This window comes from Musca autumnalis, unplaced genomic scaffold (assembly GCF_047663935.1).
Source record: "Musca autumnalis isolate F117 unplaced genomic scaffold, ASM4766393v1 scaffold_4, whole genome shotgun sequence".
NCBI classification, from domain to species: domain Eukaryota; kingdom Metazoa; phylum Arthropoda; class Insecta; order Diptera; family Muscidae; genus Musca; species Musca autumnalis.
Window position 1 is genome coordinate 18088438 of NW_027411977.1, and position 26091 is coordinate 18114528.

Consider the following 26091-nt stretch of genomic DNA (forward strand, 5'->3'; position numbering starts at 1 on the left):
TTTTTCTTTGATTTCATACGTAAACATTACTTGCTTTTGTTTTGATTATCATTCCAAATCAATTGTTTTCATTTTTTTCTTCGAAATTGGATGTATATTTATTATATTTATTATATTTATGAAAAATAGCCCAACCATAATTGATGGTTGTAAGGAGTCATCATTATACGTACAACTGTAGACTAAATCTGCTTTAAATTCTCCTCCAACGTTTGGGAGTTGGCCAAGGAGGTGTCACTCTGAAGTAAATAAGGAGAAAAATAAGAAAAATGTCCCTTAAATCATATACCGGCCGCAAACAATTCAATTTGAATTTAATTAAAGAAGTACAAAAATATAAACATTTATATGACCACGATCATCCTGATTATCGCAACAGTGTAATAGAGGATGAAACTTGGCAAGAAATAGGTCGTGTTTTAGGAAAAAGTGGTAAGTTTGGAAAATTAAGGAAGTTGAAGGAAAAACAATTAAGCATAACATTTTGTTTTTATGTATTTAGACCATCTATGTAAGTTACGCTGGGCTGATCTACGGAAACAGTATGCACAAGAGTTGTCAGCACTTGAAACATCCAGTACCAGACGTAAAACCTACTGGAGTTATATAGATGCATTAAGTTTTCTTAAGGTCTACGAGACACAAAAAACGTAAGTTTAAAACATGTTTAGTTTAATGACTTCTCATTGTTCTTGGGGTTGTTTTAAATGAAATGAAACTTTTATCTCAGGTAGTTATTGTTATCAGGTAGTTATAGTTTTCTGAGATAAGTTCATATTTCCTGAGATTTTTCGGAAACGTTTTAGTTTATCGGGGCAATCCTCAGATCGTTTTTAATGAACTGTTGAGATTTCAGCATACTATAACTTTTTTGGGATTGAAATTGAATCCTCATTACAAAAATATAATGTTATATGGGGAACTCGTTACTTAACCAGACATGGACCCTTGATTTTCCGAAAATTCCATTGTGTAAAAAACCGGCTATCTGTAAACAAATTTACAATTTTAGACAAAATTGTAATCAGGATAAGAAATATCTACTTGTAAAAATTTCATACTTTTTCCATTACATTACAATTCAATCTTTTTATTTTCAGATGTTATTCAGCTGTAAATAACGTGGTTTCCAAAAATGAGCTGTATTGCAGGGCATGCCTCTGCTCATTTTATAACCATAATAACACTGGCGAACCTCCTAAAAGTTTTAATATTTTCGAAATCCCCAATTTGGCTGAAATTGTGTCACAATGTTCCAATACATCGGTTGTTCAATATGATGAATATCCTCAACGTGTATGCGAGAAATGCTACAAGAAATTTGTATATTTTTCGGAATTTCAAAAAATGTGTCAATCTTCATTGGAGAAGTATAATGCAATAGTTCATGATCCGAAGCTAGTTACATGCGATCTTGATAATATTCTAAATGAATCTAACATTTCCCTAAATATTAGTAGTTTGGAAGATATGAACATAAGCAATGAGATTGAAGCCATAGATGTTCAACAACAGATATTTTCGAGCAAAACTCAAAAAGAACAGGGAAATATATCGCTCTATAATCAAATCAATTTATTTAGTGCATCGACAGAAATGGGAAATAAGGAAGACATTTTGCATACTGAAACTGTTGGTAATGACGAAGATTATTTGCTTCAAAGCACCACTCGGCAACCTAATTCGTACAACTTACCAAATGATGAAGTACGTGGAGAAATTATGTTGGTGGAAGCTAATTACCGTTCAGATGACAGCAATGAATGTCAACAATTCGTCTCCAGTCCGCCAGATTTAGAAAACCACAAGAAAATACATCAAGCACTACCACTCTTTATTTGTACCTATGAAAATTGTAATAGAAAATTCATTCGTTTGCAGTCTTATCGAAAACATGTAAAACAACATGCCTCTATCAACATAAAGAATCTTGCCTACAAATGCGACTGGGAACACTGTAATAGATTTTACAAAAACCAATCTGCGCTAACTAGGCACAAACGTATGTCGCATAATGTTGGGCCCGAATTAAATCTAAAGTCGCATATGTGTGAGAAATGCGGCAAAGCTTACAAATCATCAGCAGCGCTTAACAATCACCGCATTACTCACTTGGATAAATCAGAATTCCCCTTTGTTTGTGATGAACCAGAGTGTTCTAAGAAATTTGCAACCAAAGAAAGACTAAAAATACACAAACTTCGTCATGCTGGTATCAAAAACTATATTTGTCCATATTGTGGCATGCGAAAGACCACACAAGGTGAATTGAAAACTCACATTAATTATCATACACTGGAAAGGACATGGCCATGCCAGTTTTGTGCAAAAGTTTGTCATAATCCTGGTAATTTGAGACAACATATACGTATTGTTCATAATGGTGCTAAGGATTTTGCTTGTCGCTTTTGTGAACGAAAATTTTCCCAAGCCAATGCACGGAAATTTCATGAAATGACACATACCGGAGAGAAACCATATGTATGTGAAATATGTGATAAGCGATTTAGACAACCGACAGTCTTAAAAAATCATCTCAAAATTCATGGCATTAAAAAGAAGTGTCCATCAAATTCTAAAGAGGAGAACGAAATTACAGAAGCCTGAAAAAATTGGAAATGTAAATAAAGTGTTTACGGGTACATACATACATATGTATTTATTGCTATGTTCCAGAACCTGCAAGAAGCTACTATTTTTTACTACGATAACATTTTTTCCTTTATGTTATCGGAAAAAACAGTAAAAATTAGTAGATTCTTGCAGTAATGGAACAGACCATATGTAAAGCTTATTTTAGTTCAAGTTTTGTTTATTATTATGCTCTGTTTTTTCTTATTAATTATACTTGGCTTAATTTATTTGACGGTTCCTGTGAAGGGAAAGAAAATTGTTTGTTCTCCATAATATGGAATATTGAATATTTCAGCTGTATCCGAATCATTCTAAAATTTTCACCACATATAAGTGCAATGAATTAAAATTTCGCACAATTTTCTTTGAAAACGTTAATAAATAAAAATGTATATTTAAATGAAAACAAAAATCAACAGACTTCCACTTTAATTCTCTCAATCAGGTTTTTTCAGTTGCAGTGAATATTTTCGAAGAAGCAAGAAGTAAAATTGAAAGGAAAAATCATTTTCTTAACAATTGTTGATTATTTGCATGATTAATTAATTTTGTGTATCAAAAATATGGTGAAAATAATAGTAAAACAACAGTTTGAAATACTAAAGGGTTGTTTACACCATCTATCAATGTCGTATGAGATGTCAAATTTTCTACCTGCGAATGTAGTACACATATGCTCTGTTCCAGAACCTGCAAGAAGCTACTATTTTTTACTACGATAACATTTTTTCCTTTATGTTATCGGAAAAAATAGTAAAAATTAGTAGATTCTTGCAGTACTGGAACATGCCAATAGTGTGACCACTATGAAAATGTTCATCTATCAAAATGATTTGGCAACTCATTGGTATGTTCCAGTACTGCAAGAATTTATTAATTTTTACTATTTTTTCCGATAACATAAAGGAAAAAATGTTATCGTAGTAAAAAATAGTAGCTTCTTGCAGGTTCTGGAACAGAGCACATATGTAAATTTTTCATTTAGGGAGCGCTCTATTTGATACGGCATTCTCGTATGTAAACATAAATTTATCAGCTGTTTTCTGGCATTCTCAAAAAAAATTGAAAAACAAAATCTTTTAAAAAAGAAAATGGAAAGTTATGTATTTAAGTATTTACAAAAGTAAATAAAGGGTGTTTATAATGTTATTTTCAGATCGATTGGTCGAAAGGAGCAGTGTTGGAAATTATTGCTTTGTGGCAAAACATGAATGCCTCTATAACCCCAAAAACCTATTCTACCACAACAAACATGCTAGATATTCATTTTCCTTCAACCAAAATTAAAAATTTGCGCAAATTTGTAACTCAACAATAAATGTAAACAATGACAACAACAGCTGTTTTTATATTTATAGGTTATGTCATACGAAAATAACACTTGTAGGTATGAACGCACAAATTGAAAGTTGGATGGATGACGTCAATTTTGACAAACATAAAGAATGTCGAATGGGTGAAAGAAATGACAGCTCATATGACATTGATAGATGGTGTAAACAGCCCTTAATTGATAAATTGAGTGCAAATCCAATGTGCACATGGTTTCCATCTATACAGCCGACAACACCAGGGAATTTCGTTTTTGAATAAAAATGATTTTTGTTTTGTCTTTTTTCCTCCTCCGATAATTTCGAACTCTATCAAGTGGACAACTTCCTTCAATACGTTAGACAATGTAGATTGAGCCGTGCAATTGTTGTAATCATTGCCATGGGACTTTTGGAAACTTCCCTCCGCAAAAAATCTTAACGCAGCGCACACTTTTAAAAGTGGGGGTATTGCTGTTGATCTGTAACTTACTTTGAAGTCATCCTTTAACGTATCTACAATGTAAACTACGGCATCCGTTGGCAATCGAAAATAGCCTTAAACCTAAAATAATTTACTGATTATACAGATCTTTCCAACATAAGCTTCAACTTACAGCACAGAAGGCAATTCCAATGGATTCGACTTGTCCCTCAAATTTCTTCTAATAGATGCAATGTCCTGTACATTTTCTTCATCATCAAAAAATAATTCTACTGAATTTATTGGTCTGTTCCAGAACTGCAAGAATCTACTAATTTTTACTATTTTTTCCGATAACATAAAGGAAAAAATGTTATCGTAGTAAAAAATAGTAGCTTCTTGCAGGTTCTGGAACAGGGCATATGATTTTAAAAGTTTTTTTTTGTCGAATTGTGCCTTTTGGATTTAAGAGTTCACAAGTTTGAAAAAACACTGATCGATAACACGTTTATCGACAACCCAGTTGGGTTGATAACAATGATACAATATTTCATCTCAATTGTGCTGACAATTGACAACGCAAGTTTAATGGTTGTTTACAATATCTATCAATGACATATGTGCTGAAAATTTCCATCGTTCTAAAGTCGCTAATGTGTGCAATATTGGGATTTTTCTTACGCATTTACTTTTTGCGTCCACACCAGGAAAAATGCAGTGAAATTACGTTTCCACATTGCCTGCGTGGGTAGATATGGAATGTTTTTATTTCGAGTCATATGACATTGATAGTTAGTGTAAACAACCTCTTATGGGTACTTTACACGATATGTTTTTTACATATGAGCTGTCACTTTGCATATATATTTTGTATGGGAGAAGTGACAACCCACATGTAAAAAACATATCGTGTAAAGTACCCATTAGTGGCAATGCAAAATCGACCCCAAAGGTTGTATACATAAACGATTATGTTTCTAATAGCCCGGTTACACTAGTTAAGGTTAACCCACTGTGTTTAATAGATCCATAATAAAGGCCTTATACCCCGTTTATATATAACCGGATTTAACAAACCGACTGGGTTTTAAATGTCAATTGCATTGCTTATATTTCAAACAAATCCTCATAAAGAAGGTTAACCCTGCAAAAAGCTCTAATATAAACAGCATATTAGATGAAATATTTGAACAGTTTTTGCACGATTTTAATGGTATCGCAATTGTGAATACGAGGGTTACTAGATAAGTTTCTGGCCTAGGCAATATCGCTCAAAAACCGCCGTTGTGCAGAAAACATTGATGTCGAATGCAAAATCGTCATGTGAGATAGAGGCAGCCTTGGTCATTTTTTTGCACCAGCATACATTCGAAGTCACCCTTGTCCCATATGGGATGTTTGTGGAACAATTATATATTATATAATATATATATATATATATATATATATATATATATATATATATATATATATATATATATATATTATATATTATTATATATTATACATTCGATATTGCATGAACTTCTGTCCGTAAAAAGGTTTGTTACCCATCAAAATAAATTGGAAGTAGTGCAATGTGGACTAGTTCTGTCACGGCATGTTTTGATGCAGTTCAACCGGAGTCGTGAAAAAGGCACTCCAGTCCTCACATTTTAACCGCATTTGTATGCAATCCAAAGAATCACATCCACTTGTCACATTTTAACAACATCCGGATGCATTTCAGCGGAGTCTTAAAAAGGCACTCCAATTCCTCACAATTTAACAGCATCCGGATGAAGTCCAAACGGAGTCGTGAAAAATGCAGTGCCAGAGGGTCAGTTAGAATGCAGTGCCAAAGGGTCAGTTAAAATGCAGTGCAATGGAGTGCCTCTTTCAGAAGTCACGCTCTTGTAAAAATCATGAGTGAAAATGCATAATTTGATTCACTTCCAGATCACTTGTACATATCATTTAATTGCCTCTTTGGAGGCAAACTTTTTGCCGGGTATCGTTGGAACCTCCACAATTTGACAATCGCTTAAAAAAGACTCGTTTCGACTGGTGCAAAGAAATGTTAAAAAACGATAGCGGTGCTTCACAAGACATTCATACCATCGTCACAGGTGACGAATGATGGATATATGCGTATGAGCCCGAAACAAAGCAGCAATCGACCATGGGGGTCTTCTAACACGATACAAATCCAACTAAAGTTGTTCATTGAAGAAGCATTCGAAACAAATGGTAGCCTGTTTCTGCGGCTAAACTGATTATATGGCGACTATATGGCTTGAAAAACGTACGACGATAGATTCTGTTTGATGTCTGATGTCTTCGGAAACGAACAAGAAAAGTCGAATCATTGTGCACCATGACAATGTGAGCTCTTACATATCGATTCAAACCAAAGCATTTTTGACCAGAATTGATGGGTCATCCGCCGTACAGCCCTGACTTGGAACCCAATGTCTTCATTTGCTTCCCGCACATAAAGAAAAAATGTGTGGTCAACGATTTTCGTCTCCAGAAGATGCTGTTGAAGCGTTCAAAAACCGGAGTGGAAAAAGCGCTTGAACAATTGGTTTGAGTGTTGCCAAAAGTGTATAAATCATGATGGAAAATACTTTAGAAAACAACAAAACTATTTTTGTTTATAAATATTTGCGTTTTCATTATTAGGCCAGAAACTTTTATAGAAGCCCTCCTAATTACATTACAGTTGAAGATTCTGGAGCAGATAAAGCGAATTTTAAAAATTTATCTCCTCCATTATTAAATGTTGAAGCTAAATTTTTTTTCGAAATCTTTATTCCACTGTTTCAGATAGCGATGACGATATTGCACTTGCGTTATTGTAACAGATCTTGCTTTTTTCTTCTCACTGACGCCTTGATACGTCAGTGGAAAGAGCGAAGCAAAATCTGGAAGACATCGATGCTAATATTTCAGCATTTGATCAGGAAATTTTAAATAAAAACCTGGAATTGTTTTAAAAAATTTTTGATGGTGATTTGGTGCAAGTTGTTACTCAATTCTCCAATGACTATGCCCCAAACATAATAAACCTACATTTGTCTTTTGCATACGTATGTATATGCCGAGTGTACTACATGTAGTACGGCCTTAAAAACCAAGTTAGAAAATATTTTTCTTTATTTTTTCTTCAGTTTTATAATATTATGAGTCAGAATAACACTATTTTCGAAAACCACGAAAATTGCTGTATTAGTTTGCCCGTCGACATATCCGCGTTAATTAAACCAGAAATCCTCTTATGTGACGAGGCCTTTAAGGCCTGCGTACATAAGCTGCCTCGCCTGGTTGCCTTGCTTTCCTACTTCATTTCTGACATTAAAAAAATAAAAGAATAAAGAAGGCCGAGCAAATTTCGGACTGGGTTGCCCTTTTCTTTTTTATTCTTTTATCAGAAGCAAGCAAGGTAAGCAGGCGAGGCAGATTATGTACGCAAGCCTTTAAGGTAGAAACATAACTAATCGTCGCTTGCTTTGCTTGCTTCCGAAATGTCAAATTATAAAGGAATGCCAGAGCCTCCTAAAGAAGAACGCAGGCGGATTTGCAAAGAGGCTCTGGCATTCCTTTATAATTTGACATTTGGGGAAGCAAAGCAAGCGATGATTGATTCTGTTCTGGTCCTTACTAGGCGTTTACACCAGACAGATTGTCTTCAAATACAACTCTGATTTACTAACACATACATTTGTCGTTTGTCTCCCAGCTGCCCATAATTTTTTCACAGACAGTAAGCATGGTAGAACAAGAAAAGGTAGCAGCAATACCCAGCTGACTGAACTGCGTTGTAGTGTTAGTGTCAAATTCCATTCGACATTTTATGTATTTATTTCTATGTTCGATGTAAATTAGGGATATATATTTTTGAAGAACAAATTTATTCATCAGAAAAAAAAACTATTTCCCATAAAGACGGCTTCATATCATTGACATGTAACCTCCTCCAGGTCCGAACGACATGCCGCACACTAAAACATCGCTTATAGAGGCGGTACAATATTTGTTAATATGTGTGGTATTTTGTTAAACTTGAAAAAAATAAAGCCCTAATAAACATGTGCTTCTTTGATTTCTAAAACAAAACATTGAAACAGCTTCTCCTTTTTCTATGAATTTCCAGCGACCCCAAACTTTTCTGCAAGAATTCTACTTTCTGCGAGAAATTATGCATTTAGTGGAATGATATGGAAACCCAGCAAAAAAAATGGAAGTGGTGCAAGTTGGAGTGAGGATTTCATTACATGCATGGATGCGCTTCCAGTGGACTAATGAAAAAGGCAATCCTTTTCCTCACATTTGGATTACATCCAACAAGCACTTTTATGTATAAACGATAAAAAATTCAATTTTCATTCAACAAATGAAATTAAAGTAATACGTCGTTTATATTATAGTTTTTTGCAGGGTTAACCTTCTTTATGAGGATTTGTTTGAAGTATATACAATGGAAATGACATTTGAAACCCAGACCCACTGGGTTAACCTTGTTATATATAAACGGCCTATAAGAATAAAATTAAAATGTCTTATTAATGGCCTGTTCCCGTACTTTACAAAGTGGTAAAAGTCGTAAACGATTTTCATACAAATTTTGTGTACGGGAACGCAAAACTCGTAAAAGTGGTAAAAATTTTAAAAATGGAGTGCTTCCTAGCTGCGTTCTGCGGAAGCAAAATGGAGTGCTTCCTAACTGCGTGCTGCGGAAGCAAAATGGAGTGCTTCCTTTCTGCGCGCTCCCTTGTAAAATTCACTGAGGAATTCATAGAAAAAGAAGCACTTCGTGACACTTGCACCAGTGATTTAACTGCTTCCGTGGATGCAAACTTTTTGCTGGGAACATTCAAATTGAAAATCTAACGAGTTTTCATTCATGTTTTCCAAAATATTCAATCAAATGTGAAAAATATTAGTTTTTTAAATTCCAATAATTTATAGACATTTCCTTGTTTTGTTTACATTTACGTTGACACTAAGGTTTACAAACAAAAACAAATTCCTTTGTGGTTGTTGTTCGAGTTGTATTTGTTGTAGTATTAACTTTACCTTGTATTTGTTCTACCATGGACAGTAAGGAAGACAAATTTTTGGCATTTTTGTAAAATTGAAATAAATTGTAAAATTGAAATGTGTTGAAAACAAAAGAACATGGACATAAACAAAATATGTGAACGGAAAACAAAAATAAATCGACGATTTTCATTAAAAATTTTAAAACTGTTTTTGCAGTTGTGGGGACGCCTACGTCACCCAGACGAGTTGTGGGATTTTGACAATCAATACATGAAGTCAACTGTCCTGTCATTTGTAAACGCAGGGTTACAATGAAAAGGTTTTTGTTCTTTTAGCATTTACCTAATTAGGTCTGTACGATAACTCAAAAGTTTGTACAAACTTTTACAAAATGCTGTTCGATAACAAACTTGTTCAGTGAAAGAAGACTGGTAGGTGTTGCAAGTACTTGCAAGAACTTACAAATACTTTTTACTTGCGAAGTTATCGAACAGGCCTATTAACTGCGTGTTGCGTGTGCGTTCAAAAATACAAAAACAAAATACATGTATTTCAAATTGAAAACAAAAACAAATACATGTATTTCGGTTTTTTTTTTTTTTGAACGCACACGCAACACACAGTTAATTAGGTAAAGGCTTTTTGTTGCGGAATACATCTACCTTGATAATTGTGTCATGATTCATTTGGTCTGTTCCTTTACTTTTGAAAGTGGTAAAACCGGCAAAAGTACCAAAAGTTGTAAACTGCTCCCATATGAATTGTATGGTGTCTGAAGTAAAGGAACGCTTTTCGAGTAAAAAGTGGTAAAACTTGAAGATTCTTGAACGTAAAGGAACAGAGCTATTGTTTATACTAGAGTTGTACAATCTAGTTCATTTGAAAGATCTAGTTCAATAGTTCAGCTCTTTTAACTGAACTAGTTCAGTAATCTAGTTCATAGTTCACCATCCTGTTCAATCATTCGGATCATAATCGTTCAATCAAACGCATACATACACCAAACAGAAACAAACTATAGAATAATATAATTTAACTACTCCAGAACAAAAGTATTAAGTCCAATTTACATATGCATATTAAATGATTTCGTTTTACGAAATCCTAGAATCAAATGAAGTGTATTTACATCTGTTTTTTTGCGTCATTTGCTTACGCACACAATCGCACATACACACTTATACAATAACACAAACACACGCACACAATATATTTATTCAGAAAAATAGGAATTTCACAACACAAATGTGTATCAAATAACTTAAATTAATTCCAAAAACAAAAAAACATAATTTTTGCAAGTTTTTTAACCATTTATTTTCACTTTTGTCATCGTTTGAGTATTTTTGTTTTTCTACAATACACACAAACAAACAATGACATTATAAAACATTTGTATTTTTTGGTAGTTTATGACGAAAAAGCAGGTTGCGTACAAAAGTATGGTGTTTTCGTGCGTTGTTTAGAATAAATGACGTAGCTATCGTCATTTATTTTTGTATGATAAATGACGCAAAATGTTGCCTGTTTTAGCAAATAAATGACGAAACAGCTCTAAATGACGAAAAAGTTGCTAATGTAAATTGGACATTACATTTACGTGTTTTATTCCATTCATAAAGAAAGATTAAGTTGGTATTAATTTAAGAAAGCACGTCCTTCATGTAGGTGGCTGGCAAAAATCTTATGTTGTGTGTGTGTAGAAACTGTCAATGCTTTGTGCGTGTGTTTTTTTTCCTATCCAGAATAAGGCACATTCAATATGTGGAATTTGTTGTGTTTTTGAAAAAATCTTCACTTTCGAACAGCTATTCATTGTACCTTGATCCAAAACGTAAACAAACTCATCACATTACAAAGGCATCACTTAACACAGACGACGGCGTAACTTTATGCATATGTGAACGACATGTTGAACTAGATTGTGAATCGTTCGTTCGTTGATCGAACGGTCGCCGACTGATTATAGTTCAGTGAACTATTGAACTATAATGAACTATATCGACTGATCTAGTTCATACGCTCTATTCAATGAATCGTTCAATTGAACTAGTTCGTTCGTGAACTATACAACTCTAGTTTATACCGGTGGCGCACTGCTTTGACGCGTTGTTGATTCCGTTGTTTCTTTTGTTTTCATACGTAAACATTACTTTTTTGTTTCTTTTGGTTATCATTCCAAACAGTTTGTTTTCTTTTCTTCGGCCATTCTAAACATTACTAATTGCATTTTTTGTTTTTTACATATTTTGCTGGAAGTTGAAAAAAATGTCACTTAAAAGCTATACTGGCCGTAAACAATTCAATTTGAATTTAATTAAAGAAGTACAAAAATATAAACATTTATATGACAACGATCATCCTGAATATCGCAACAACGTAATAAAGGATAAAACATGGCAAGCAATAGGACGTGTTTTGGGAGAAAGTGGTAAGTTTGGGATATTGAGAAGATTGAAGGAAAAATAAATAAGCGTCATATTTTGTTTTTATGGATTTAGACCATCTGTGTAAGTTACGCTGGACTGCTCTACGGAAACAGTACACACAAGAGTTGTCAACAATTGAAACAGCCGGTTCCACACGTAAAACCTATTGGAGATATACAGATGCATTAAGTTTTTTGAAGGTCTATGAGACACAAAAAACGTAAGTTTAAAGCATGTTTAATCACATCTCGTTTATTTCGGAATCTTTTTAAATTAAATTTTTAACTAAGGCAGTCGTCGCCACGATATATAGTTTTCCGAGGGAAGTACACATTTCCCGAGGCATAGGCCCAGGGAGTACACTAGACCTTTTTTGTTCTTTAATACTATAAAAAAAAGCATTATACCAATACAATTAACTATTTTTTTATTTTTAGACATTATTCTGCAGTTACTAATGTGATTTCAAAAAGTGATTTGTATTGCCGAGCATGCCTCTGCTCATTTTATAACCACAATAACACTGGCGAACATCCTAAAAGTTTCAATATTTTTGAAATTCCAAATTTGGCTGAAATTGTGTCACAATGTTCCAATACGTCGGTTGTTCAATATGATGAATATCCTCAACGGGTCTGCGAAAAATGCTACAAGAAATTTGTATATTTTTCGGAATTTCAAAAAATGTGTCAGTCTTCATTGGAGAAGTATAATACAATGGTTCATGATCCGAAGCTGGTTACATGCGATCTTGATAATGCTCTAAATGAATCTTATATTTCCCTAAATAGTAGCAGTTTGGAAGATATAAATATATGCAATGAAATTGAAGCCGTAGACATTCAACAGCAGAATTCATCGAATAAAATTCCAAAAGAACAGGGAAATATTATATCACTTTATAATCAAATCAAATTATTTAATGCATCAACAGAAATGGGAAATAAGGAAGAAATTTTGCATACTGAAACTGTTGGTATTGAGGAAGATAATTTGCTTCATAGTGCCACTCGGCAGCCTAATTTGTACAATTTACCATCAGGAACTGACGAAGTTAGTGAAGAAATAATACTGATGGAAGCTGATAATACTCCAGATGATCATTCCCTTAACAAAAGCAATAAATTATCTAAAAACAATTTCAAAGTCCTACAAAAGAAACAAATAGCACAAATCCCTAAAGAAACTGTAAGTTATAAATACGCAATTAGTAATGATCCAAACTCCTTGGAAGACGAAGAATATATTTTAGAAAAACTATTGGAAGATGTAACTACTTAAGAATAAACACATATATAACTAAAAACATTTTTATATTTACGCTTTTATTTATAAATTAAAGTTTTATTTCGTATTGTAGTTATTCGTTATTCCTCTTCTTTGGAATTCGATGGAAACTCATTTTTAAGGCAATGAATTTTGCGATGAGTTATTAACACTCTCTGTTGTATAAATCGTCTGCCACATACATCACATGTATATGGTTTCTCTCCGGTATGTTTCATTTCATGAAGTTTCCGCGTATTGTCTCGGGAAAATTTTCGTTCACAAAAACGACAAGCAAAATCCTTAGCCCTTTCGTGAAAAGTGCGTATATGCATTCTCAAATGACCAGGACTGGGACAAACTTTTGCACAAAACTGACAGGTCCATGTCCTTTCCAGTGTATGATAATTAATGTGAGTTCTCAATTCAGTTTTTGTGTATTTACGCATACCACAATGTGGACAAATAAATTTTTTAACACCCGTATGACGTAGTTTGTGTATTTTTAGTTTTTCTTTGGTGGCAAATTTCTTAGAACACTCGGCTGCATCACAGACAAACGGCCATTCTGATTTATCCAGATGAGTAATGCGGTGATTTTGAAGGGTTCTGGATGATTGGTAAACTTTGCCGCATTTCTCACACATATGTGTCTTTAGATTTAATTCGGGCCCAACATTATGCACCTTTCGTTTGTGCATATTTAGCGCAGATTTGTTTTTGTAAATTCTATTACAGTTTTTCCAATCACATTTGTAGGCTTGATACTTCTTCTTGTTGTTGGAGGCATGCCGTTTTAAATGTAGTCGATAAGACTGCAAACGAATGAATTTTCTTTTACAATTTTCATAGGTACAAATAAAGAGGGGTAGTGCTTGCTGCATTTTCTTGTGGTCTTCTAAATCTGGCGGACTGGAGACGAATTGTTGACATTCATTGCTGTCATCTAAACGGTAATGCGCTTCCACTGGCATAATTTCTCCACTTACTTCATCATTTGGTAAGTTGTACAAATTAGGTTGCCGAGTGGTGCTATGAAGCAAATTATCTTCCTCAATAACAACATGTTCAGTATGCAACATTTCTTCCTTATTTCCCATTTCTGTCGATGCATTAAATAAATTGATTTGATTATAGAGCGATATATTTCCATGTTCTTTTTGAGTTTTGCTCGAAAATATCTGTTGTTGAACATCTATGGCTTCAATTTCATTGCTTATGTTTATATCTTCCGAACTACTAATATTTAGGGAAATGTTAGATTCATTAAGAATATTTTCAAGATCGCATGTAACTAGCTTCGGATCATGAACTATTGCATTATACTTCTCCAGTGAAGATTTACACATTTTTTGAAATTCCGAAAAATATACAAATTTCTTGTAGCATTTCTCGCAGACCCGTTGCGGATATTCATCATATTGATCAACCGATGTATTGGAACATTGTGCCACAATTTCAGCCAAATTGGGGATTTCGAAAATATTGAAACTTTTTGGAGACTCGCCAGTGATATTACTGTTATTGCGGTTATAAAATGAACAGAGACATGCCCGACAATACAGCTCATTTTTGGAAACCACGTAGGCTTGATTCTTCTTGTTGTTGGAGGCATGCCGTTTTTTGAAATTTCTTTTAAAATTGTCATAGGTACAAATATAGGGTGGTTTTACTTGATGTATTTTCTCGTGGGCTCTTAAGTCTTGCGGACTGGAGAAGCTTTGCTTACATTCATTGCAGTGAAATTCATCTTCGCATAATTGTACTTGGCATAATTCATTTGATTGTTCCTGTAAAGTGAGATAAAATTATTACCATTAACATTTCCGATCATGTAAATCAATGGAAAATAAAATTTAAGAGAGAATTAACATTTATTTTTTTTTGTTTCATTACATATTTAGACATTTTCAAGCACTAATGTTACCTAAAATCGTGCTACAAATGAATTATTAAAGAATTATTACCAAAAATACTTAAACGCCCAAGTGTTGTTGAATTAATTAAATTAAGAGTATTTTACAGAAACCCCCAGTGGATGGCCGTGCACGGCTGATGTAAATCAGCTATGAACAAATCAATACTCTAGCGTCGATTCATGGCACAAATACTACAGTCACACATATTATTTTGTGCATCATTGATGTAAATTCATCGTGAGTTTTGTCTCTCTGCCATTGCAACTTAAATTAGAGAGGGAAAAACTCACGGGGAGTTGATATTCATGATCGGCCTAAACGAAAGTCCTTTTTTTATTGGAATTTTCGGCTGTATTTGAACATTTCAAAAAAAAGATGCTTTGTTGTAGCAATTCGCCTATGTTTCTACCTAAGTAATTGTACCATGATCATATACATATGTATGTATGTCTTGAGGTAAACATTACACCAATAATTATATTTAATGTCGGGGAAGGCTATATACTCGAAACATTTATAAGCAACAGCTATGTGCTCAACAATTTTAATGCGGCCAAACACTATGGGCATGCAGGACAGCATTTGTAATGCCGGTCATACACTTTGGGCATGCAGGACAGCTATCGATGAACCCTTTTTTACGTGTGTGATTGAATAGTGTGTGGCATTCCTTCAATCCATATTCCAAAAATGATGAATTTTCCTCCAAAACTCGATTTTGGGTTGAAGTTCTCCAATTTGTTTTAATTTCCTCACAAATAATTGCTCTGTTCTTCTTGCAGTACTTGAACAGAGGAGTAAACGTACTGTAGAGGAGTAAACGAACAAATTGTACAAATTTTGAGTAAACGAACACACATATTAATCAATCACACACGTACACAAGGTGTTCTTCGGCAGCAGCAGTTTGGCAGTAAATGTATGGGCCTCATAATACTCTTGTGCCAGACACTGAAAATAACACATGAAAATTTTTTAGCTTTTAGGAGAGACGCCGGCAACCTTGACACTCAGTTGTCGGAGACCCAGGTTCGAATCCCAGCCTGGCTCATGCTACAATTATGTTTTATTTTTGCCTTATTAAGGAGAAGGTTATTGTGATATTTAATTAATTCTCTTTCGAGTTGAGCTTATTAGACCTATTATATACTTTGAAAATATAGAAGTCTACCGAAGTCCCACGCATTTAACCATTACGCTACGTTTCACGCCGATCTTCAGGCGTATTGAATGTTGTTTTTGTGGCAAACTTTTCTCCAAATAAGCTTTTTTTGCCCATTCCGACACGTGAATATTATGCGACCATCACCAAAATCAATAGTCTTCTTCCTCTGTAGGGCCCCCATTAACCCCCAAAATTTCGTGACGATCCGATCAAAATTGCGACCTGTAGCAGATTACAAAAAAAAAATTAAAAAATGGAATGTATTTCCGACTATTTCGATATCTCCGTTATTTTCCCACACTACTTTCATAGTCGGACTTTGTTTTTGGAAGGTCCCCAACCGTTATTATAAAAATCGCAAAAATGAAAAGTTGGGTTCTATTAGCGGCTATTGCGGTATCTTCGTTATTTGACCACGACAACCTACGTTACATCGTTGCAAAGGTGATATTTTCTACTTTCATTAGCAGGTTTTGCTTTTGATATACCTCATATAGAATATTATCCGACCATCACCAAAATCAAAAGGGTTCTTCCCCTCTGGGACCTTCATCAACACCCAAAATTTGGTGACGATCGGATTAAAATTGCGACCTGTAGCTTGATTAAAAAGTTTAGATGGACAGACGGACGGGCACACATAGCCAGATCGACTCAGCTCGTCGAGACATTCATTTTGGCATATATATGTATGTACTCTGCGACCATTATTTCGATGCGTTACAAACTTTTTGGCCAAAACCAACTTATAATACCCTCCCCACATAGTGATGTAGTGTATAAAAATCTACGCCTAATGTCTCTAAAAAAATATTTACAAAAATCCACGCCTAATGCTTTATGGGCCTCTGAAAAAATATTTACAAAAATCCACGCCTACTGCCTCTGGAAAAAATATTAACAAAAATCTTCGCCTCTGAAAAAAATATTTGTGTACAAAAATCAAGGCCTAAACGCCTAAAGCTCACAAGGCAGCTTTAAAAATAAAACAAGTAAAAAAGTGTCAGTCGGCTGTGCCGACAGAGATATACCCTCAGCCAATGTGAATTGAAACGTTCATCTACGGGCAGATAGAATGTATTTAGCATCTCTTCAGAATTTGGTGGCCATTTTTCAACATTTGAACTTGCCGACAAAAAATGTTGATTAGGAATTAACACAAATGTTGAACTTTTGTGGGGGAGGTACCCTTAGCGAGGACCGATATGGGCCATTTTAGAAGTTAAACTAAATTTTGACAAAATATTAGGAGATACAAAGTTTGGACCAAATTGGTTGAACCATTCAAGTAATATCGTCCTAACATTTTAGTGCCATTTTTTAAATATTGGGGAGAAGTATCGGATGTTGGGGACCGGCATTGCCCCATGAAACTAAGTTTGGATAAAATATGACGAAGACCAAATGTTGCACCAAATCGGTAGAAGAGTTCGAGAGCCACATATCGACACCTCCAAATAATAGTATGCTAAGTCTAAAAAGTGAGTTTTGCAGGAGAAGCTCTCAAAGTGTGGAAATTTTTTTGAACTTCAGTACTATACTAAGTCAATATTTGTTTATAACTTCTGTTCGGATTGACCGATCCTTACCAAAATTTGACAGAATTTAAGTTAAAGGACGTTCGACACCTCCAAATAATAGTTTGCTAATTCTGAACGGTGAGTTTTGCAGGACAAGCTCTAAAAGTGTGGAAATTTCTTTGACCTTCAGTACTATGCTAAGTAAATATTTGTTTATAACTTCTGTTCGGATTGTCCGATTATTACCAAAATTTGACAGAATTTAAGTTAAAGGACGTTAAATATAAAAATGTAAAGAACTTGAGAACATGCTAAGTCGACTTAGCATACTATTGTTTGGAGGCGTCGATATGGTGACATAGGGCTTTTTACACCTTTCGGGATGTTTTCCAAGAAATATGGACCTGCTCCTGAAAAAACGTTTACCGTGGTAATGGAGGTAGCGAATGCAAATCGCTTCAACAAAAATCAAAGTGATTCGAGAGCTGGTCTTATCCGAAATGTTGTGTGGGAGGTACCCAAAGGAGTGCACAAATATAGTCCATATTCGAACCTGATCTATATCTGGTAGATATATTAGGATGTGCAGAGTATGGATTACATCAGTCACTCCCTTCAAAAGTTATCGTGCGCATATTTTTTCCGAAGATTTTTGAATTTTTGTGAGGGAGGAACCTGAAGGAGTGGACCGACATTGTTTATCTTCGAACTTAAACTATGTTTGGACAAAATATTACGAAGGCCAAATTTTGGACCGAATTGGCTGATCCGTTCGAGATTTATGTTGCGCTCCAACCACTACACACGGTGTCATAGGGGTTTTTTGCATCTTTCAGGCTATTTTCTCAGGAAGTATGGACTTGCCCCTTATGAAACTTGTACCGTCGTAAGGGGGACAGCGAATACAAGTTGCTACAACAAAAATCAAAGCGATTCGAGAGCAGGTCCTAAAATGAACTTTTCCGACATTTTGTGTGGGAGGTATCCAAAGGAGTGGACCGATTGAGTCCATATTTTAACTTCATCTAAGTCTGGTAGAACTTTCAAGATGTACAAAGTGTGGGCCAAATCGGTTACTCCCTTCAAGAATTATCGTGCGCACAAATTTTCCGAACATTTTCGAACTTTTGTGGGGGAGGTACCGAAAGGAGTGGACTGATATAACCCATCTTCGAACTTAATCTAACTTTGGGCAAAATATTACGAAGTTTGAACCGAATCGGTTGCTCCGTTCGAGAGTTATCGTGCGCACCAGCCATCCAGACAGACAGACGGACGGACATTGCTAGATCGACTCAAAATTGTCTGAAACATACTTGGGGTCTAAAACCATTATTTCGATGAGGCACATTTTGCCAGTATGAAAGTGTATATACCCTCGTTAGCATAAAAGCTGAGGGTATAATTAAAAACATTTACAAAAGTCCAAACACTAGAATTATAAAGTTTGTATTATTGCTATGACTTGTATTCCTCAACTGCTTTGATGTCCACTTCGTCATGGACCATAAAACATACAAAATCATTGTTGGACATATTGTCATCTAGGGCTTTTAAACTATCGGTGACTTCATGATATATTTCGGTGTTTACTGCCATGGCGATAGAGTTTTTGGATTGGGTAAATTGAAACCTTATTTGTCTCTTAAAAATGTATAAGCTGAGGGACATCTAAACTATAAGATTTGGCCTACATTTCTTGCAGCTGTTGAGTATTTGTTCGTATTATCTCTACCCATATCAGCTAATGTTAGATCGTATTCCGATACATTATTATTCGGAACTATATACTTGTTTGTCAAATTGCATAACTACCCCTCATACCAATTGCGGATATTATTCGAATGTTCGGCACAACTTTCGAAAAAGATATCACATTCGAAGAATTGGCAAATGTTTTTCGGGTGTACACAAGCACGTTGTTCTTTTGTTCGTCAAAAGTTTAAAAACGATATCATTTTCGAACATTTTGCGAATGTTTTTTCTTCATAAGAAAAATTGTTTCGAGAAACATTTTCTACTTCGGAAATTTTTTACGTTTTAAAAAAAAATTATGTAGTTCGTAAAAAATTCCCATTTGCTTTTTTCAAATATTTTCGATATAAATGCTAGGTATAATATTAACAAGAAGTGATGATAAACACAAAAGGATACAAATACAAGACAACAATGTTTATACACAGTTACACGCATTGAATCGCAAACATTACAAAGAAGAAAAGGTACATAACAGAAATATCAACAGACGTCAGGTAAAGTTAAACATGTCATGTCCGCCAAAAATGCTTTTTCGGCACTATCGTAAAAACTATCATCTTTCCTTCACTAATAATATTATTGACGATATTCGAATTCGAAGGTTTTCCTGCCACAAACTGAGCGACGGATGAATCGTTTTCAATTCGTTCTCGTGTGTCGTTTTCGAACAAAATATCCGCAAAACTATCGAAAAACATTCGAAAACGGATCGTTTGCGATAGCAATGGTATGGGGGGTAATTTCAATGTTTTGAATTTTGTATGTGTATGAAATTTTCCAAACAGTTAAAAAATAGTCTTACATAGCACTCAAGGAAAGGGTCAGCTTCTTCATTTTGAATGTTTTTATTATTATCAAGGATATTCATTGACACCGGCTTTTCCATAAGATCTTCAAACTCGGTAACAACAGCATAATTATGTTCAACGGTGACTTGGGGTTCGAGAATATCATCATTAGTCGTAGAATCCTTTGGTTCGATAAGAAATTCAGGATCACCCGAAATAACAGGTTCAACTTCGGCTCCATGAAAGTTATCAAGGTCAATAGCATCTTTTGCTTCGGAAACAATGCTTGATTCATTTGCATTATCAGGTACAATACAAGTAGTATCTTCTACTTTCGAATTCTCTACCTTCGGCGGAGCAACTAGAAAAAAAATAAAAACAAATAGTATGTTAGCAAAGTACAACAAATTTTGTGTAAATGCAAATTTTGTGTAAATATTATGAAATATGTTGGGGTGGGGCGCCTATTCAACATACCAACTTCAATCGAATGCTAGGATCTGTTTCTATTTGTCATAGAGATAATAAAACGTCCCTTCATTGTAAAATTTTAATATTTGAGGAAGAAGTGTGGGAAATGAAGTTTTAGAGTCCCTTGGCGTAGACATCCACATTTTGTAAATTCTCAAAAATTATATTTTAAGAACAAAATTATAAACATTTATATGCAATTATTTAGGCATTTGATTTGTCTCCCCAAAGTAGTTGTTGTTGTAACAGTGTTTATTATTATGTTTGTATGTTCGTTCTTCTGTTCAATCTGGCTCTGGGTCTATCTTCAGTTACAGGAAAGTGGCTGCTTCGATGGGATGTAACCATAGATCAACTGGAGTTAGATGAGTAGGTTTGGCTGGGCAGTTAAAAAGGTGTTTTGTGTCGTGCGGGCCCATGCCGCATATTGGGCAGATGTCTTGCACGGCATGATCGATTTCCGCCCAATAAGAATTTAAGAATCCCGAGCGTAGTTGAGCCAAAACTACTCTGGTTTGTCGTGGCAGCTAACGCTCCTCAGCTGCGATAGATGGGGGACGTACTCCGAGTACTTTATTCACACTATAATTGCTTTAGGCCTTGGCAACTGCGTCCGTGTGAATGGTATTCGAACCTGCTTGTTGATCTAGGGGTCCTCTGCACCCCAAGTGCTGCCGGCTAGGGACTTGAGGACTTTGTTCCTACTTTTCAGTTTGTCGCAGATAGCTGTGGCGTGCGCGCACGACGCGAAAGTAGTGTCGAATGTGACCCCTAAGATTTTGGGGCAGATTCTGCTACCGTCGACTGCGACATTCAATTCTCTCACAAACTGCGCTGTCCTTGTGGTGAACAGAGTGGCTGTTGATTTTGTGGCGGAAATCTGCATATTCCTCGAATGGAAAAATGTGGTAAGATCGGTTGTTGATAGTTGTTCAGTCTCTCACAGATGTCATCAGGATAGGTACCCAACGCCAGGATAGTGCTATCATCCGCATACGTTACGATCTCGATGCCGTCTGGAGGGGCGGAATACAGGAGAGGTAGAGGATAAACAGTTCCGGAGATATTACCCCATCTTGGGGAACTCCCTGTTTCACTCTACGGGTTTGGACTTCTTGTTCCTGAATTCCACGTACGACTGGCGTCCACACATATAATTGACTATGAAATGTTTCAAGCTTGGCTGGAGAGTTGTCTGCTCAATGTCCTCAAACAGCGTGGAGTGCCTGACTGTATCAAAGGCTTTTGATAAGTCAAGCGCCACCATCACTGTTCTATCGCACGGCCGTCTCTGGTGGAGTCCTTCACAAATATGTGTGGTAATGGCGTGCAGCTCAGTTGTCGTGCTGTGCTGCTTACGGAATCCATGCTGGTGATCGGCAACTTGATAGCTATTTCTGATACTGGGGAGGACTAAGGCCTCAAGGGTCTTTGCTACGGGCGACAAAAGCGAAATCGGCATGTACGATTCACTTTTGCTGGCATCCTTAGTGGGACCACCCTGCCCATTTTCCAGACTTCGGGAACAATGAGGGTGGATAGCGACAACTTGAGAACTTTAGTGAGATACTCCACTCCCGGCTCATCCAGCTGCTTCAGCATTACCATGGAGATTCCATCAGGGCCCAACGCTTTGGATGATTTAGCGTTCCTGATGGCATTGGCAACATCATCCATTGTAAACTGTGCTGGTTCCTCCTCGGCAGGAAGAGATATGATGCGACGTAATACTCTTCTCTTCGCCCTGTCACCCCGGGGTGCTCGACAAACTGTCGATTGAAATAACTTGCGCACCACTTCGGTTCAGTCAACGTAACATCGCCAAACGTGACTGAGGTCCTATCTTCTGTTATCTTAACCGTTGCCCACAATTCACCTATACCGGCTCCAATGTTGCAACTCTTCAAATGATTTAACCACTTGTTCCGCTTATGCTCGCCGACCAGCCTGTTAACTTCCAGCGTCAGCTCCCTGACTCTGGGGTCATTGGGGTTGGTTCGGCGAAGCTCATCACGCTCATTTGCTAATCCCGTCGCCTTTGCTGGGAAGTTTGGTCTTACTTCGGGTATTCGACCAGCAGGGATATGGCGAGCGGCTGCAGCAGTGATGATGTCTCGGAACGTCCTTTCCGCTACCGGAACATCAGTAGGATTTGGCAGTTCTCTGAAGCGGTGTTTGGTGAACTCTCTGAAACCCGGCCAAACAGTCTTCTTATGATAGACGAATGTGCGGCGTTCAGAGGTAATGAAATTGGGTGGTCTGCTAATGGAGACAATTATGGGGAGATGGTCTGATCCAAGGGAAATGACGGGTTGCCAGGTAACGTCATTTGTCAGACCAGGTGACACGACGGTTATGTCTGGCGAGCTGTGACACTCTCCTCTAATTCTAGTAGGGGCGTACTCATTGACCGTGCAAAATGTAGAGCTGTCAATTGCTCGGCCAGCACGGTACCCCTCTGTTCGTTTCCGAGGGCCGAATGCCACATCTGATGATGCGCATTTAAGTCCCCCAGGACCAGACGAATATGACCTTCCAAAAGCGATCTAATGTTAGGCACTTAATCTGAGATACAGCTATTTCGCGGCGGGATGTATGTATACGTTTAGAAACTCTACCTCGGCAGTTCCATACCTGACTGCTACCCCCATACATTCCATGTACGGGTCATTAGAGACAGGCTCAAGCAAGATAGGTTTGTATTGTAAAGCTAATCCCCCACCTCCACTTCTGGTGCGATCCTTCCTTAGCACGTTGTAACCATCGCAACGTTGTAAACTACAAATCTACTATTTCCTCGATCTTACCTCGGAGTCCATTGCAATTAAATTGCAAAAAGGATGAATTTTCCGGGATTGGGACAACAACGGCTGGTGTTAAAGGCTGCATGTGCGCTTATTGTAGAGGGGACTGCGGGGGAGTCCATAATCAGACGAAGAGGGAGTTTCGTAATCCGATGACGACTCACAGAGGACTGTATTCACACAGTATGCAGCAACATAGTCCCTGTCGTAGTCCCTCACGTGGACAAGTCAAGAGCAACCCCTTAGATGCACCCACTCCTAACATCTATTGCATTTCACCGAAGGCTGGATGAGGGTGAAGATGCGGATGTGACAAACCGAGCACAAATATATTGGTCCTGGGTTTTCCTCCGTCCCGGCACGGACCAAAAGGATTCGGAGCAGGCATTCCGGGATATGCTGTTCCCAACACAGAAAAACGAAACAAATACAAACATACATATGTACACTGTGGTGGCAGCCGCTGGCCGGAACAATGATGTTGTGTAGTTCCGGGTCAATCCGGTACAAAGAACCCGCTGTCGTGGGATTGCCCCAAAGTAGTAGGCAATTCTTATTTTTTACTGTTATAAATCGTAAATTGGCGTTGTATATTTTGACGGAATATTGTTTTATTTACAATGTTGTTCTTTGCAATTCTTTTGTTGTCTAACTGTATTTTAACGCACATATACATATCGATTTTTCATTTCCGGCCAAGAGAAAACAACATTTTTTTAATCTACTCACTTGGTCTTGCGTAGTACAGTAATTTTTTTGATCCAATTGAAGCTGGATCAAAATGATTTTGGCATAGACGATGTCCAGGTCGAATAGATTGACTGTCCAAACCCAATATTTTACACCATTCTTTTCTTTCGTTCTCGTTTTTAGGAAACCCGAAACTTTGTTTTCGATTTGGACACCAATAAATGCACCTTATACTCATGGTAATTTATTAAATTTATTTAAAATATTTGTCTATGTCCTTTTACGTGATAATTGTTATTAAAGCTCTGTTCCTTTACGTGCAAGAATCTTCAAGTTTTACAACTTTTTACTCGAAAAACGTTCCTTTACTTCAGACACCATACAATTCATATGGAACTAGATTACAACTTTTGCTACTTTTGCCGGTTTTACCACTTTCAAAAGTAAAGGAACAGACCATAAATTTGTTTGTTGACAAAAAACAGCTGTTCAAAATAAAAAGAGAAAAAGAGACCTATGCTTGGTTTACATTTACGAAATCCAGTTTATTCCAACTGTCCATGGTTTAATAAGAAAGGTTAGCCAAAGCTTTTTGTCAATTTAAATTTTTTCATTCGAGTATGCCTAAAACTTCAAAACAATATAACCAAACTGTGTATGTGTGTGTGGTGTTTGAATAATATGCCAAACAATTTTAAAAACAATCGAATTCAATGATTTTTAAAATTGTTTTTATGTCATGTTCACACGAGCGTTTCAATTACGTTGTTCGCCTGTCGAACGACGTACACGAATTAACCCGTTTCCACGACACCATTCGTAATTAACAGAAACATAAACAACATTTCCTTCATTTTCGTTTCCCTGTTTTCACTAAAATTTGAACCGAAAACACAGAAAATATGTATTAAATGAATAGGAAAAGCAATAGACTTTCCTTCGAATGTATCTTCTATATTAAAATACACACATTTCATACATTTTTTCCATAAATTCTGAATAATTTTGTATTTTCAATATATTTTTACATGTTTCTATTTTCAAAATTAAAGAGAGAGAGAGGCATGTCAAAACAATGTTTGTGTATACAGACTTTCAGTTATTTGTTTCCTTTTTGTTTCTGATTTTTTACGCGATTTTCAACTAATGGGCAAGAAATGTGTGTGAAATTAAGAAGGAAACACAACCATCTTCCTTCTGCATCTATATAAAATGTTTATTTCATTAATTTTCATTCATCTTTTTCCTTTATTCTAAAAAAAATTGTGTTTTCAACAAATTTTTCAATTTTGAATTTAGACATGTCATAATTAATTTTTTCGATAAATTCTCTCATTTGTTAGGGATGGGACATATTTATTCGTCGTTCAGAGAGTATTTCTAATCGAACAACGTAGAAAAATCGTCGTTCGTTCATAGAATTTTGTGTGGGGAAATAAGTAATTTATTCGTAGTTATGGGTCGAACAACGAATAGAGAACGAACGACGTACCGTGGAAACGGGTTATTAGACCATTTGTATGGAAGGAATTGGTGAGATTTGCATTGAAACAATCAGTTTACAATATTCACAACTCGATTATGTAGAGATAACTTAACTCTTCATTCATTTTTCGCGTTTTTTATAAAATGCTCAAAAAATGGATTGTAAACAAACCCAATTGTTGCTTTTATTTTGAAGTTTTAGGAATTCAAGAAAAACAAGGGTTCTATAGATTTTTTTCATTTAAATCTACCTCTTTACTTATACCATGCAACTGTCAATTCCTTTGTGTATACCATGGTACAATAATACAGGTAGCATTATCATGCCAGCTGATGGTAACATAATGTGTCAATTGCATTGAATTAATGTCAAATTTTGACATCTTATGTTGCCAACAATTGC

At 35.9% G+C, this 26091-nt stretch overlaps 3 protein-coding genes and 1 long non-coding RNA gene across 5 annotated transcripts; 2 read left to right on the forward strand and 2 right to left on the reverse strand.

Annotated features, from left to right (window-relative positions):
- Positions 1 to 4285, forward strand: LOC141402039 (uncharacterized). Of its 2 annotated transcripts, XM_073982665.1 has the most exons (4): positions 20 to 432; positions 503 to 650; positions 1101 to 2620; positions 3791 to 4285. In XM_073982665.1, the coding sequence occupies exons 1-3, from the start codon at positions 270 to 272 to the stop codon at positions 2605 to 2607; spliced, it is 1818 nt and encodes a 605-aa protein (XP_073838766.1). In that variant the 5' UTR covers positions 20 to 269; the 3' UTR covers positions 2608 to 2620; positions 3791 to 4285. The 2 variants fall into 2 exon arrangements, with proteins under 2 accessions (XP_073838765.1, XP_073838766.1); XM_073982664.1 differs by lacking the exon at positions 3791 to 4285 and having other exon boundaries at positions 1 to 432; positions 1101 to 3046.
- Positions 4286 to 4437: 152 nt separating this feature from the next.
- Positions 4438 to 4832, reverse strand: LOC141402040 (uncharacterized). Its single transcript, XR_012412501.1, has 2 exons — positions 4562 to 4832; positions 4438 to 4509 (listed from the first exon to the last, which is right to left on the reverse strand). It is a non-coding gene; the product is annotated as an uncharacterized lncRNA (long non-coding RNA).
- A 6693-nt stretch (positions 4833 to 11525) lies between these two features.
- LOC141403458 (uncharacterized) lies at positions 11526 to 13130 on the forward strand. Its single transcript, XM_073985913.1, has 3 exons — positions 11526 to 11824; positions 11895 to 12042; positions 12260 to 13130. The coding sequence occupies exons 1-3, from the start codon at positions 11662 to 11664 to the stop codon at positions 13101 to 13103; spliced, it is 1155 nt and encodes a 384-aa protein (XP_073842014.1). The 5' UTR covers positions 11526 to 11661; the 3' UTR covers positions 13104 to 13130.
- On the reverse strand, positions 13131 to 24648 carry LOC141403456 (uncharacterized). Its single transcript, XM_073985911.1, has 3 exons — positions 24243 to 24648; positions 20253 to 20599; positions 13131 to 14878 (listed from the first exon to the last, which is right to left on the reverse strand). The coding sequence occupies exons 1-3, from the start codon at positions 24439 to 24441 to the stop codon at positions 13190 to 13192; spliced, it is 2235 nt and encodes a 744-aa protein (XP_073842012.1). The 5' UTR covers positions 24442 to 24648; the 3' UTR covers positions 13131 to 13189.
- Positions 24649 to 26091: the final 1443 nt, after the last annotated feature.